General features: G+C 43.2%; 1 protein-coding gene across 1 annotated transcript; it reads left to right on the forward strand.

Moving 5' to 3' along the window:
* Positions 1 to 5,412: 5,412 nt before the first annotated feature.
* Positions 5,413 to 14,522, forward strand: LOC122547368 (acyl-CoA desaturase-like). The gene is made up of 5 exons (XM_043685996.1): positions 5,413 to 5,502; positions 6,584 to 6,893; positions 7,352 to 7,482; positions 11,314 to 11,519; positions 14,222 to 14,522. Exons 2-5 carry the CDS (start codon positions 6,677 to 6,679, stop codon positions 14,505 to 14,507), a joined length of 840 nt encoding a protein of 279 aa, XP_043541931.1. The 5' UTR covers positions 5,413 to 5,502; positions 6,584 to 6,676; the 3' UTR covers positions 14,508 to 14,522.
* The last annotated feature ends 1,270 nt before the right edge of the window (positions 14,523 to 15,792 follow it).

Raw genomic sequence — 15,792 nt, forward strand, 5'->3', positions numbered from 1 at the left:
GATGTGCAGGTTAGGTAGATTGGCGATGCTAAATTGCCCCATAGTGCCCAGGGGTGTGTAGTTTAGGTGATTTAGTCATGGAAAATGTAGGATTATAGGGAAGAAGGTTGGAGAAGGTGTGTGGGGCGGGGGGAGGGAGTAGTCCTGGGTGAGATGCTCTTTGGTGCAGACCTGATGTTGGTGCAGACCTGATGCTTTGCCAACATAGTTTTTACAACTTGTACTTATTAGAGTCCTTTATGACAACGAAGGAGGGCATTTGGCTTTTTGAATGCATGTCAGCTGTCCAAAGAGCCATTCATTATCCCCCATCCTATCATTAAATTGCCAATTTATAAAGTATTACCATGTATTTCCAGCAGATGGATATATTTATAATAGGGGGACATAGGTGGGAAGGTGGGGGAGGAACAGAAAGATCTATTGATGGGTCTGGATGGGATGAAGGATCTTGTGGAGTACAGACATTGGCATGGACAGTTTCATCAGGATAGATGTTGCTTTCCTTTAGTGGTCAGAGCATTGAGTATAGGAGTTGGGAGGTCATGTTACGGCTGTACAGGACATTGGTTAGGCCAACTTTGAAGTATTGTGTGCAATCCTGGTCTCCCTCCTATCGGATGGATGTGAAACTTGAAAGGGTTCAGAAACGATTTACAAGGATGGTGCCAGGTTGGAGGATTTGACCTAATGGGGGAGGTTGAATAGGCTGAGGCTGTTTTTCCTGGAGTGTCGAAGGCTGAGGAGTGACATCATAGAGGTTTATAAAATCAAGAGGGGCATGGATAAGGTAAATAGACAAGGCCTTTTTCCTGGGGTGGGTAAGTCCAGAACTAGAGGGCATAGGTTTAGGATGAAGGGGGAAACATTTAAAAAGGACCTAAGGGGCAATTTTTTCACTCAGAGGGTGTGCGTGTATGGAATGAGCTGCCAGAGGAAGTGGTGGCGGGCTGGTACGACATTTAAAAAGCACCTGGATGATTATATGAAGGAAGGGTTTAGAGAGATACAGACCAAGTGCTGGCAGATGGGATTAGATTAGGTTAGGATATCTGGTCAGCATGGACAGGTTAGACCAAAAGGTCTGTTCCGTGCTGAACATATCGATGACTCTATTTCTGATGATTTGGCCTTTATAATTAAATGTGGTGGCATGAACTGAAGGCAAGGGACAGATTAGATTACTTACAGTGTGGAAACAGGCCCTTTGGCCCAACAGGTCCACACCAACCCGCTGAAGCACAACCCACCCCCCTACATTTACCCTTTCACCTAACACTACGGGCAATTTAGCATGGCCAATTCACCTAACCTGCACATCTTTGGACTGTGGGAGGAAACCAGAGCGCCCGGTGCAAACCCACACAGACACGGGGAGAATGTGCAAACTCCACACAGAGTGTTGCTTGAGGTGGGAATTGAACCCAGGTCTCTGGCGCTGTGAGGCAGCAGTGCTAACCACTGTGCCACTGTGCCACCCACTGGTTGAATCAAAGACCTTTCATCAGACCACAAGTCTTGTGGTAGTCTGAGTTTGTACCCATCCTTCAGAGTCAGTGGTCAGTCTTTCTGCTGATATTTAACTCAAGAGTAAGATTTGAGGAAGGATCACAGAAATTAGCCAGACTGTTAAGTGACAGGACAGGTCAATATTTTCATAGGGAACTGCAAATTCCTACAAATGGGGTGGGAAAAATAATTGCAAGTACTCCACTAACGGCTTTGAAATAACTCTAGTGATTGTGCGATAAACAGATTGAGAAATCTCAGTCAACACAATTTTAAATCCAGTGTAAAGGTGCAATGTGCAAAGCAATAGAATGTTCTGCTTATCTAAATTGTATGAAGTCTGGGAAACAGAGGAACAAACTGTACAATGCACTGGTTTGACCACACCTTGAATACAGCGCATCATTTGAGAGGCCAAATGTTCAGAGAACGATTGAAGTTCTCCTGACAATACACAAAAGAGCTGCAGGCATTATCCCCCATGTCAAGGGTCTGAACTATGAGATAAGGCTGGAGAATGCTTGGGCTTCTCACTCTGTAGAGGAAACATCCAATTGAAGTAGCTAAGATAATAACTGGTGTACAAAAGTAAATCCAAAATATTGCGTTGATTTTGAGAGTAAGTCAAAAGGGCCCAGATTCAGTCTAGTAAGTGACAACTTTAGAGCTTATATCAGAAAAGGAAAGCTTAAAATAGCACAGAATCCTTACTGTACAGAAAGAGGCCATTCAACCCACCGAGTCTGCACCGACCCTCCAAGAAGATCACACTTATCCCCATGTCCCTGCATTTACCATGCACCTACACATTCCTGGATACTGTAGGGCAATTTACCATGGCTAATTGACTTAACCTGCACATCTTTGAACTGTGGGGGGTGGGGGTGGTGGAATCAGAGCATCCAGCAGAAACCCACACAGACACAGGGAGAACATGAAAATTCCACACAGTCACCCAAGGCTGGAATCAAACCCAGTCCCTGGTGCTGTGAGGCTGTCGTGCTAACCACTGTACCACCCCTAAGAAACAATCATGTACTATTCATAAGGTGCTGCACATCAGAAATGTTTAAGATACTGTAATGGGGAATATGCAAATGACTGTAATAGGGAATGTCTAGGAAGCTGTAATGTGGAATGTTTGGATGCTGTGATGGAAAATGTAGAGATGTCTGTAATTGGGAATGTAAATGAGGCTACAATCGGAAATGTATGAGTGGGGATTCTAAAGAATGATATAGTGGGGTCTGTAAGGGGGTGCTAGGAAATTTGTAGAGTGCTACAGTGAGGATTGTATAGGGTACTGTATACGGGGAAACATGGTGCCATAATGGGAATTGTACAGCATGCTATAATGTGGAACATGTAACATAATGGGGAATGTGTAGCATTCTGTAATAGGGAACGTGTACCATGCTGTAATGGGGAACATGTGATGGAGAATGAGGTACCCCTTTCTTTCCCACATTTTCTCATCTCGGTCATAACGTCCTTGCCACTCCCACTCACCAGTTAACCCATGCCAGCTGCACTATAGTTTAACCTTTAATTATTTGTATACATATGGCAGAGGAGTTGCTGATTTTGGCATTAAGGGGATCAGCTAGAGTAGAGGGAAGATGCTGAACTTGTCATATATTTTATGTGCCCTCTGTTGAAAGCACACCAGCGGGGGCATGCAATATCCCACCCATTGAAGAAAGTGAGGAAGGTGTGTGGCTTGCAGGGGAACTAGTAGCCAGTGGCATTCCCATGCATCTACTGTCCTTGCTCTTCTAGTTAGTAGAGGTCACAGGTTTTGAAGATGCTGCTGAAGGAGCCTTGTTAAATTGCTGTAGATGATAGACAGATTGTAGATGGTACACATGACTGACACAGTGTATCATTTGTGGGTGGGATGTCAAACAAATGAGCTGCTTTGTCCTGGATGGAAATCAACCTTCTATGTTGTTAGAGATGCCCTCATCCAGGCAACTTGAGAGTATTCCTTTACACCCCTGACTTGTGCCTTGTCAATGGTGGACAGGCTTTGGGGAGTCAGGACATGAGTTATTTAAATGATGAAATCCATTCTCAGTAAACTGTAAAAACATGTCCTTGAAGATACATTCAGTTCCAAAGATACGACATTTGAAGATTTCAAAATGTTACTAACATTCAATTCTGCCTAACAACAGGAAAAGGGCTTATTGCTATGTTTTTAATAGGTCACCTAGGATAGTGCAGAGGTCATTGAAGAAATGTTCAAAGGTTACAGGCAGAGAGTGAAAATGAACAGTCTGTGATTGGATTCTGCAGTTAGTTGTATTGCCAGGAAAGCAGCAGAACTACACAGATTCTATGTTGGAACTCAGTGAGAAGTCAAGAACAGGTAGATCACTCTCTACTGTTAGAACTCAGTCAGATATTCTAAGAATTAGTAGGCAGCTAAAGTATTGGAGTGAGGACATAAAAGACATTCTCGGGAGCTGAGAAAGCTGAGTATGTTGGTGGAAACTGTGAAGGGCTTATAAGAAGCCTGATGGTATTCATATTTCAGTGTAGTTCAGAGGTTAGTAGTGGAAAAGCTCACAGGCAACATCTCCTTAATGCAATAAACAAGGTTAGAGCTCGGGGTGGGGACCAGGGGCAGCTTAGCTTGCTGAGACTAGATGTTGGTGAAAAGCCAGAGCCTTGCTTAAGATCGAACACTGGAGTTGAGTTTTAGAACCAAGGTGAGCTGAGACCCTGGAGAGAGACTGACTGGAACAGGAGCAGTCACTGGGATAGAATGAATCTTAAGTTGGAGTTCCAAAACCAGACTGGCAAAAGTGTAGAATTCTGATCCCTTGTGAAGGTTAACAAGTTTTGATGACCTAGTGTGTAACTAATGTCTGGGGAGGGGAATTGTTGACAAATCTGTGGGATTTAAAGATTTTATGGCTTTTCTAATGTTGTGAAGTCTTTTATTAAAAAACAATGCAAACCTTTTTTCCCTAATTCACAATGTGGGGAAGCATTTATTTCCCATCCCTAATTGTCCACAGGGCAATTAAGTCATCCACATTGCTGTAGATCTGGATGTAGCACAGGTAGGTCAGATCAAGGGTAGCAGATTTTCTTCCCTTAAGAACATTAGTGAACCAAATGGGTTTTCTTGACCACAGACAACCGTTTCACAGACATCACTTGACTCTTAATTCCAGATTTTTATTGAATTCAAATTACACGGTCTGCAATGGCAGGATGCAAACTCAGGCCAACAGAACCTGGATCTCTGGATTAATAGTCTAGCGATAATACCACTGAAGCATTGCCTTCCCATGGTGATTTATTAAGTCCCCTGGATCTCGCTTACTCGTCTTTTCGAAATAGCTTTTCTACTAGTTCCGGGCCAGATCATTACATATGGTCTGATCGGGGATGATAACGCACGACTTTCTAGCGTCAAATACTGGATAGTACTCCCGTAAAGCGCCTTAAAAACGCTCATTTTTGTTTACAATTCCTCCGTATTTTTTTTCAGAATTGTTTTTAGGCCGCGCATCTCGGTCACAGACACACGCTGGTTTCAAACAAACAACCTGTTTCCCTTTTCCTCCAGGGGGTTGCATGATCAGAATTTTCCAAGGGATAACACAGTCCCGTGAACACTGCAGAAAGGGTAAGGTTAGGGGGTTTATCTCACGAAGTAGCGACTATCCTTAAACCCTAGGGGTTTGTTTAAAAACCATTGAGTATATGAACGGGGGGGGGGGGGTCAAAGGACCAGAAGTGAGACGTGACAATTGTCAAGTTGCGTCTCTCTCCTTCTCTATGCACTTACCTCATTTTGTAGGAAGTCCCGCCCCGATGATCTTGTGACGGAGGAATGCAGGGGGTTACTATCGGACAAACTGGAACTGGGCCGTCAGCCAAGTAGCGAGCTTGTAGGACTCAGGCAGCACAATATGGCTTTTGATTACAAAGATCAAAGTGAACGGGAGGACATTTCGCTCCCGCCTCCCTTCCAGCGTGAGTTGAGCACATTAGAACCAGATGCTGCATATCGGTTGCAATGTAGTGAACAGTTTGGGGATTAGGATTTATTTCTTTAAATTGACGATGTGCGTTTAGCCACATTAATTCACGTTTGATGCATCGAACAGCAGTGCTGAGAAATTTATCTCGTTATTAAACGTTAATTTATATATAAATTGTTTCCCCCGATAGTTTACTTGTTATAATCTACCAAATCGCAGATAACTATTTCCGTCTGTCGTTGGTTGATAATGAATTTGAGGGCTGAGGTGTTGATTTCTCCAAATAAAACCTCTGAAAATGCGGAATTCTTTAAAAGCGTGCTTGACCCGGATGCAACGTGTAGCAAATTAAAAGTAACGTAAGATGTTTTTAAAAGTCTTTCAAAAATCATAAATCTTGTTTTCATTTTATCCCGGATGTTTGCATAAACTGAATTCGGGAGAGGGGTGGAATGACTTTTAAAAATAATATGGGGATAGGGAGATAAAAACGAAAATGCAGCTTAAATTTTAGCACTCTGAAGAGTGAGCACTAGGACCTGCGGGAGATCCTGGCACAATGACCTACATTTTCCTTGGGTTACTACAGGCCATTGACTCCGATAGTTGAGGTACTGTAACGAGATATTACATACCTGAAAGTTTACTTGTCTTACAGCAAACGTAAGTGACAGAAAGGGGGCAGCAGACATGTGTACATTGTCCCTCTCAAAATATCAAACCCCCATGTTTCTTTATTGGATATAAGCCGCTAATGCTAAAAAAAAATGAATTGAGAAGGGGCGAACATTTCCACAGCCCCCCACCCCTCGTAGGCTCTAGAAATTGCATTGCATTGCGTTGCGCATATATTACAAGTGTAATTGCATGTGTGAGCGTGTTGCAAGCATAACATGCCACCAATGTCGAACCAATCAGAGCTGGAGTGTGGTGGCACCAAAGCGAGCCGGACCAATGAATGCAATGCAGATCTGTCTTCCGAAAAGTAGGAGCCAGCTGCTTTATTGATCATCTGCTTTATTTTTTCCCTCTTCCCTCCCCCTCATCCTCACCAACACTGACACTTTTCACAGGCAACAGTCAGAGAGCATCGCAGTAACACAACGTGGAAGAGGAGGTGGTGGGAAAACAAATCTCGGGATCTGTAGCTTCCTTCCATTTGCAACATGAGCAGCGCTAGCGTTGAGCCTGCGACCTCGCCGGAGTTCGTAGACGACCGGCCGGTGGATGATTCCTTCGACGACACCTACAGGGAGAAGCAAGGAGCCAAGCCGGCTATGAAGATGGTGTGGCGGAACATTATCCTGATGGGGGCTCTGCACTTAGCTGCTATCTACTCCTCCGTTCTGGTGCCTTTCGCGAAACCGCTAACCTGGCTATGGGGTAAGATCACTTACATCTCCAATTAACTTGCATTTTTAAAGGGTGGTTGGTTGAAAAGAAAACTGTATTATCCATTTTTAATCTATTGCAGAATGCAATTTCATTTTTTTTTAAACAAATGCAATTGCATTTTCAACCACTCGGATCAATATTAACTGTTTTGAAAGAAATGCGGAAATAACTTATTGACTGCAGTGGCGTGGAAATTCTCTTTAAAATGAACCTGCTTAAAACAGCTGGATTTAATTGGACCTGTCTTGATCAATGGCGCACGTTTTCAGTATTTTTGCTGCGTATTTTCGAGTCTCTCAACGTGCCTTTTGTTTGCTCTCTCTCTCTCCTTTTTTAAAGGTGTGGGAATGGGCTGCAGGCTGATTATACAAAATGGCTGTTTGCACCAGATCTTAAATGGCTTTTTTTTAAAAAAAATATTACTTGTCTGTTTTATTCTTGTGTAGCCGCCTTTTGCTTCTTGCTCAGTGCCCTTGGGGTGACAGCGGGTGCTCACCGACTATGGAGTCACCGGTCTTACACAGCCACCACGCCGCTCAGGGTGTTCCTGGCCGTTGCAAACTCTATGGCTTTCCAGGTAAAGACAAAACTAAGGTGTGGGGGGAGGAAGAGTCCTTTGGTAGTGCGGAAACAAGGGATGGATCAATCTGCAAGTTATCAGGATCCGGGGAGTGGGTAGAATACGCAAATACCCATTTTTTTAAAAAAAATTGGAAGGAGCAAAACGGGCTGAGCTGGGTCTGCCTCAGTTTATCTCCCCTGTCCTTTTTTTTATCTGTAGTACTATCTTTGTGAAATAACCGTTCAGACTGATGAGGGTGTGTACTTATAGATATAATATAGATATTTATGACAAGGTTTGATTTCCAAATTCGTGTCTGCTATTGTAATAGTCATTAACCCCTGCCCCCCGAAAAAAGTATTAAGTGATAGCTAACTGCCATCTAGTGCATGCATTGCAAGGTACGTTGCTAGATAATACATGTAGATTTTCATTCATTACATTCCATAAATCTCTGAATATTCTGTACAAATACAAACACTAATTTACTATTGCATAGTAGCTGCTTGGTTTCCAAGGAAAGTTCCCCATTGTTTCCAAATCCCTCCATGCTCCTAACCTCTGTATAAATTCCTACAACCTTCTTGGCCCTTAGTGACACTCTAATCCTGACCTTTTACACTCTGCTATATGTGGTCACGCTATGCAGGCCCCAATGCTCTGCAATTACCTCCCCTTGGTTGGAGTTGTTTCTTTTTAAAACACCTCTCTTTCCTGAAGTTTTTGGTCAATAAAATATGTTGCTGGACTTGTCATCCAATGAGTGTTACAATATGCAGTGAGGCCCTTCAGCCCCTAATGTCTGCAGTGGTCGTCCAGGACTTGTCCAACAGTTGGAACTAAGCATTGTATGCTATAGTATTTCAAGTTATCTAACGATATTTTACATGTAGTGATGGTTCCCACCTCTCTCATACTTTTCAGGCAGTTTTTAGATATCCACCACTTACGGTGAAAATATTCTTCCACCTGTTCTTTACTTTAAATCTGTGCCCCCCTCCCCCTGTTGATCTCTCTATTAAGGGGAAACATTTCTTCTTGTCTATGCCCCACATCACTTTGTACACGGTGTCTTGGGACATTTTTCCTGCCTTTAAAAGGTGCTATATGATTGCACGCAGTCCTCCATGAACAGTGTTAAGGTGCTTGTCTGCCTTAGCAGCAGTATTGCCATGTGGACACTCCAACCAGCACACTGTTCTCTTAACTGGGCCCAGTATTCTTTGAGTGCAGGTTTTTGTATGATTGGTCCATAGCTGGGTTTCTAAAAATGGATGCTAAACTTTTTTCTAAAACGGTTAAAGGCAATACTAATTTGACATCCTGTGTGGTTATCAGCAGGATATGTATGGACCATCCCATCCATCAGTTCTTTCGAAACGAATCCCTCTGAGACCACTATTTTACATACGGTTGTATGTACTCAGTATATCTCAAGTCGGCAATGAATGCATAAAGGAATCTACAAATGTTTTCAATCTGGAACAGAACTGTCCCACATTGGAAACATTAACTTGACCAAGTTCTTGACTGACCAACTTGAAATTTGTGCTTCAGGTTCTCAGTAGTGATACAGCTACTAGTAGTACAAACAGTACTAGACCGGTTTCCCTGAAAATATACAAAAGATTGTTTATTGTCTGTACAATATGTACATGTACCATAATGGGACACTACAGATGTCTGGGGTCATATACAAATTACAGGATACCTCTATCTTGGACAATACCCTATATTGTGTGTATAGCAGATTACTAGTTACTATAACCTTGTAATAAAAGGTATTGTGTATGCAATATTCTGCATATTTATGCAAATGTTTTTGTGTATATATTTATCATGTTTATATTTTATTTTTTTATAAAGCAACGTAATGTCTATGGTGTACAGTTGCATTTACTAGATAGAACCTGCAGGAAGAGTAGTGGATAGGAACACTGGATAAATGTATGCCCTGCTCAGTGTTAACTCCTACTTAAAACTGAGTTTTTGATAAACTAGTGCACTTAGAAAACTAAAGCTGGTATAAAGTGACAGCTCACACAGGTAGTAGCGATGAGAAATGGAATGATTCAGAATTCTCTTGGTTAACATGCAGGTTCAGATGGCAGTTAGGAAGGCAAATGCAATGTTAGCATTCATTTCAAGAGGGCTACAATACAACAGCAATACAACAGATGTATTGCTGAGGCTTTGGTCAGACTGTATTTGGAATATTGAGAATAGTTTTGGCCCTGATTTTTAAAGTAGGGTGTGCTGGCCTTGGAGGGGTTCAGAAGAGGTTCACAAGAATAATCCTGGGGATGAAGGGCAGGTGGGAATTCTGAGACTGTCCTTGGTGGAGTTTAGAAGGATGGGCAGGTGTTGCATCTCATTAAAAACTACAGAATACAGAGGGGCTTGGCAAGAATGAAATGGAGGTGTTTCCACTAGTCGGAGTAACTAGGACCCAAGAGCACAGCCTCAGTGAAGGCACAACTGTAAGGAACTGAGATAAGGAATTCCTTCAGCTAGCGAGTGAGGAATCTGGAACTCGTTGCTGTAGAAAGTTGTGGCAGCCAAGTCAGAATGTATTTAAGACAGAGAGGTTCTTGGTTTTAAGGGATCAAAGAGTACAGGGTCAAGGCAGGAGAATGAATTTGAGAAACAGCATGTTCATAAATGGTAGAGTAGTCTGTATGGTCCAACTGACCTAATTCTGCTTCTATATCTTGTGGCTTATCCAAGGTTAAAGTTGAAGCAGCTTATTGGAACAGACTGTAGTCCACCCCATGGTGTAAATACCCTGCTGGCATTGATCTCTGGAGCAGTATAGAGCCTGATTCTAATCCATGATGGACCTTACAACTGTGCCCTGTCATGTTGTGAGTCATGTAGGTCCATTAATCTGTGTAAATCTTGAATCACTAACAGTAACAAATGTGCTGCTTCAAGAAGTAGTTTCTAGTGAGATGAAGGTTTTATTTAAAACAAAATCCCTATTCATATCCACTGGCCACAAAATTTAAACAGGGCATTCCAAATTTAAATAAGACAACAGAAGTGCCGATACTGAAAATTTGAAACAAAAACAGAAATTTGTTAATTTTTAGCAGGTTTGGTAGCATCTTAAGTCAGTTCAGAAGGAGGGTCACTGGACTCTCAACATTAACTCTGCTCTTCTCTCTTTACAGGTGCTGCTTTACCAGCTGAGTTTCTCAAGCAATTTCTGTTTTTCATACCAGAAAAATAAATGTGAATGGAGCTGGTCTGTGTGCAGAGAGCTAGTTTGACCCCCTCATCTATACCTTTCCCCGATGTGCTTCAGCAACCTCAATGTCCCCTACCCCACCAGAGTCAGTTGAATTAGCCTGCAGGTTTCTAAAAGTCTTGGAGGTCAAATTAAATCAGTGTGGACTTTGAGCAAGGTTGGAGACTGCTCAAGGTCTGAGTTAGGCCTGTCCTGCTGGCTGCCTTGGTTTATGTTCAGTTTCTGGCTTTGAAAGACTGCATTTAGAGACAATCTGCACTTTTATCCCACCAATTAATGTACTGTATTTATAGCAAGGCTGAGATCAACAAGGTTTTAACCAGAATGGTTATGGGGAAAAGGCTGGGAAGTGGAGTTAAGGACTATCACGTCATTGGTGCAGCCGACGTGATAGGCTGAATGGCCTACTTCACTTGCATCTTATGGTCTTTTATACCAAGTTATCCCCTTCAGCTTCTAGGGGTCAGGAAGAAAGATGTACAGGATGTAGGAATGGTGGGTGGTGTAGTAGGAATAGGGAGGGGTGGGGGTAGGAGACTGACCAACTCCAGAGGTTGCAATTACTGACCCTTTGTAACTTTGCCTCTTCCTTCTAGAATCATATTTATGAATGGGCTCGGGACCATCGAGTACATCACAAATTCTCAGAAACAGACGCTGACCCTCACAACGCCACGCGTGGCTTTTTCTTCTCGCATGTCGGCTGGCTGATGGTCCGGAAGCATCCAGATGTGATTGAAAAGGGAAGCAAGCTGGACCTCAGTGACTTGAAGGCAGACCCCGTTGTCATGTTTCAGAAAAAGTTAGTACTTTTGACTGTAGGCACTTTGGGATACATTGGGTTCAAGCCCAGCTCAGGACGAGGGTGCAAATCACTTGTTCAGTCTGCTGGACTACTCCAGGCAAAAAATTTGGTCAGATTCAGCCAGGTCCCAAATGAGCGCCAGCCTACATTGCTGTTTACCTCAGCTAGGAGCATTCAAAGTATGGTGATTATGGAACCAGCAATTAAATCCTGTTGACTCAAAAGAAGCATAGTGTGGTTAAACACTAGTTGGAGTCCCATCTTTCTCAAGATTAAGTTGAAGGGCTGAATATCCATCAACTTTGACAAAGACCAGTTAACTGACTTATGTTGAGTCAGCATAAGGGTGTTGTGGATTAACCCGCAGCAGGTGGATTGCAGCAGTTCAAGAAGACAGCTCACCACCACCACCACCATTTCTAGGGCAACTAGGGATAAATGCTGGGTCGGCCAGAGACATCCACAAATGAATTTAAAGAAGGTGACCTTAGCCAAGGAATTGGTTCACCTCCACATCCCAACAGGAGAGAGGATGTTCCTAATAGTGATTACTGTCCAGTTGATTGCTATTGGAAGGAAATGTGTGTAACTGAATCATAAATACTTGCCATAGAACCATACAAATGATATAGCAAAGTTGGTGCAGTTGGAATTGATACAATATTTAAAATGTGACTTCGGAGTCTGCAAGTGTATACCCTCTGATTGATCCCGGCTTCAATCTGGTTTGCCTCATGATTATCTCTCCGTTCTAGGGAGTGAGGAATCTTCTAACGAAAATGGCTTTGTGTGATTGTAGTATTACAGTCAAGGTTGTAGTCTCTGGGTGAAATGTCCACACTTTGATAGTTTATGGGATTGTGCCAGTAATAATGCCTCCTGTCTTAGTCATGTCAGAGGAGACAACTTTATTGCATTAAACTGGATTTAAACTCCAACCATCAACATGGAAGAGAATTCTTATATCAATAGTACATCTGTCGGGAATAATCCCTTGTCCTGAAGATGGGCATTGCACCTCTCTGTGGCTTGTAGAGTGGTCCCTCCTTCAGATTTGGCACCGTTCAGTGCATAGTATCTACACCCAAGTAGTGCTCTGCTGTCAAAAGGTACATTAAGCTGATTAAGTCAAGGGGTTCAAAGTAGCACATCCAGTGCTGCAGAGTTGCCCCTGATTATTCCTGTGTTGTGTCTGGCTGCTTTACTATTTTTAAGTGGAAGAGAAGAAACACTTTAACCATCTGCTGAAAATGGGGTGCACTGGAGTTAAAATTGAGGTGTTGGAATGACTGCCATTTTCTTTACTCTGACCTATTTCCCAGCAGTCTTTGTCCCAGGGTGGTCCAGGTGTCCAACTTGAGCCACAGATTATTTTCATCTCCTGGAGTCGATAAATCATGCTCCTCATTTTAGAAATTAGCACAGGCTGTGCTTCACTTTTGTCACTGTGTGCCTCCATTAAACTTAGTGGGGGTGAGGAGATGAAGAGCGAAAAGTGTTTTTTTTTTAAAATGCTTCCGTTGAGAGCGTAGGTTTGCCTCTGGGTTTCGTGCTGCTAACTCAGGCAGCTGCTCCCCTGCATGTATGTCAACCAGTCTAGGTCACATGTAGGCTGTTACCCAGGGTTTGGTCACTTAGTTATTCCCAGCCACTCGAGTGCATGTGTAAAGGAGGCTGGTAATTCCCTGCCCTGCTCTCTGTTTTACACTGCCTTGTCACCCAGGGGACTAGATTAGGTTAGGATATCTGGTCAGCATGGACAAGTTGGACCCACTGGTCTGTTTCGATGCTGTACATCTCTATGCTTCCACTGTCCTGTCGGGTTTCCCTGAGCAAGCTCATTACCTTGGATTTGCGTGGATTCTTGGGCTTCCCTTCTCATTTTCAACTAGATCCCAACTAGACAGCAAAATGTTAGCAATCAGATAATCTGCTTTGAGCAGTTAATCCAGAGATTAAGTATTAACCCTGAGAACAATTGCTTTTCTTTGAAATAATGCCCAGGGAATGTTTGATGTTTGCCTTCATGCAGACAGGATCTCTGTTTAGTGTTTTGTCTTGTCCTATCAACACCTATAACAGTGCAGCATTCCTTTAGGTGTCCAGTTATAGTGGGACTTGAACCTACCTATCTGATTCAAGGGTAAGAGCGTTACCCACTGAATCACTAGAACATCTAGGATAAAGTTAGTCTGTGATTAGGGAGGGGTGATAGGACACCTCTGGGTTTCCCACAGTTTGCTCAGAGATGGGAGGAACTGGCAATTATGAAGGTATGGGAAAGGGTAAATCAAAGACTATTGCGAGTTGGTGAGGTTTTGGAAAACAGAACAGGGAAACTTCTGAACACAGTTGATGTCCAGTAGAATCCAATTTCAGGGTTAATGCTTGAGGCAGGAATTGTCAATGTTCAAGACTAAATTATGTAATTAACATGAAGGGATTTGGAAACAGCGTGGGAAAATATGATTGGGGTTGTTTACCCATGTAAGGAGTGAATGCTGCCATTTGTGGGCGGAATGGCCTTTCCTTGTGCTCCACGATCTGTGATTTGGCTGAATGGGCAGGGGTCAACTCTCACTATGGAGAAGTCTGGTCATACCCCACAGCTATGGCACTGCCAGCTGATAGTTGACTTGGATCTATTAACCTACTTTACCCTTTCTTTGTAACCAGTGACCCTTCCCCTTTTCTTTCAGATATTATAAGCCCTCCGTGGTGCTAATGTGTTTCTTCATTCCCACGGTGGTTCCCTGGTATTTCTGGGGTGAGTCTCTCTGCAACGCGTACTTCATCGCTGCCATCCTGCGGTACACATTGGTATTAAATGCCACCTGGTTGGTGAACAGCGCAGCCCACATGTTCGGGAACCGGCCCTATGACCGATGGATCAACCCCCGCGAGAATAGATTTGTCGCATTCGGCGCGATCGGTGAGCATCTTGATTTTAAGCCTGGCATTGTGTTGACTTTTTTTTGGAGGTAACTCATTGTATTCAGTCAGCTGTGGCTTGGTTGGTGCCACCTATCTTCCCAAATTTGGAGGCTGAGCCAGAGTCCTGCTTCAGAGACTTGGGCACAACCATCTAGGCCAGCCCTTCAGTGAAGTACAGAGGGCATGCCACTGTTGAAGGTGCCAGCTGTTGAATGAGATATTAAACTGAGGCCCTGCCTACCCTTTCAGCTGGATACTTAAAATCCCATGGTACTGTTTGATAAAGAGTAGGAAAGGTTGTTTTTAATGATCTAGTTCAGCTTGATCAAGATCTTGATGGGGTGGTAGTGGCAATGTCACTGGACTAGTAATTGAGGCCCAGGCAAATGCCCTGGACTTGTCAGTTCAAATCTCACTGTGAAAGCTAGCGGAATTTCAATTCCACTTATAAAAGCCAGTGGTGGTAATGACCACCATGAAACATGCTCGATTATTGCTACTGGTTCATTCCTTTCCTTTCAGGAACTAAATCATCTCCCAGCCTCATCTCTGTTTCGGGCACAAGCCCTTCATCATCGTTTTTTTTTCCCTGCTCCTCGAATGCTACTGGACCCTTGTTTTTCCAGCATCACTCTTGACTCTAATCTCCAGCATCTGCAGTACTCCCTTTTCACCTAAACAGTCTGCCGGTCTGACTTGTATGTGACTCCCAGATCCACAGCAATATGATTGACTCTTGCCTTCTGAAACGCCTAGCAAGCTGCACAGATCAAGGGCATTGAAGGGTGAGCAACAAATGTCCTTGCCAGGGATGCCCCACAGCCCAGCTCGTGCTTATCCCTTGCTGGCATCATATGATAGACAACCTTGATATTATTCGCCATGGGAACTTGGTGTGTGTAAATTGCCTACAGTGATCATGTTTCAAAAGACTCTTCATCGTAAGATGCTTTGGGATGTTAGATGGTTGTGAGAGGTGCTTTTAAAACTGCAAGTCCATCTTCTGTTTCTGTGATATATATATCTCCTTTCTGAAAATGCAATGTCAAAGTTTCCAGGTGAAGAGATGGATTCAGCGCTTTGCAAATGCATTCTGCTTTCGTTCAGCCATCCCATTTCCAACAATGCCCTCTCGTTGCCAGTCCACCAAACGCCTATTCTTGTGACATCCTTAACACTTAGTAAAAATCCCAAAACACCCCTCAATATTGTTATCTAATCTGACAACATATGAGCAACCTATGGGGAGAAGATAGTCACAAAGAGTTAAGTCTTTGAATGTCGCAAAGTGGAAGGAATTTCAGAACTTGGTGCCCAGGCAGCTGAAGGCACAACT

Source organism: Chiloscyllium plagiosum, unplaced genomic scaffold, assembly GCF_004010195.1.
Source record: "Chiloscyllium plagiosum isolate BGI_BamShark_2017 unplaced genomic scaffold, ASM401019v2 scaf_7969, whole genome shotgun sequence".
Lineage (NCBI taxonomy): Eukaryota > Metazoa > Chordata > Chondrichthyes > Orectolobiformes > Hemiscylliidae > Chiloscyllium > Chiloscyllium plagiosum.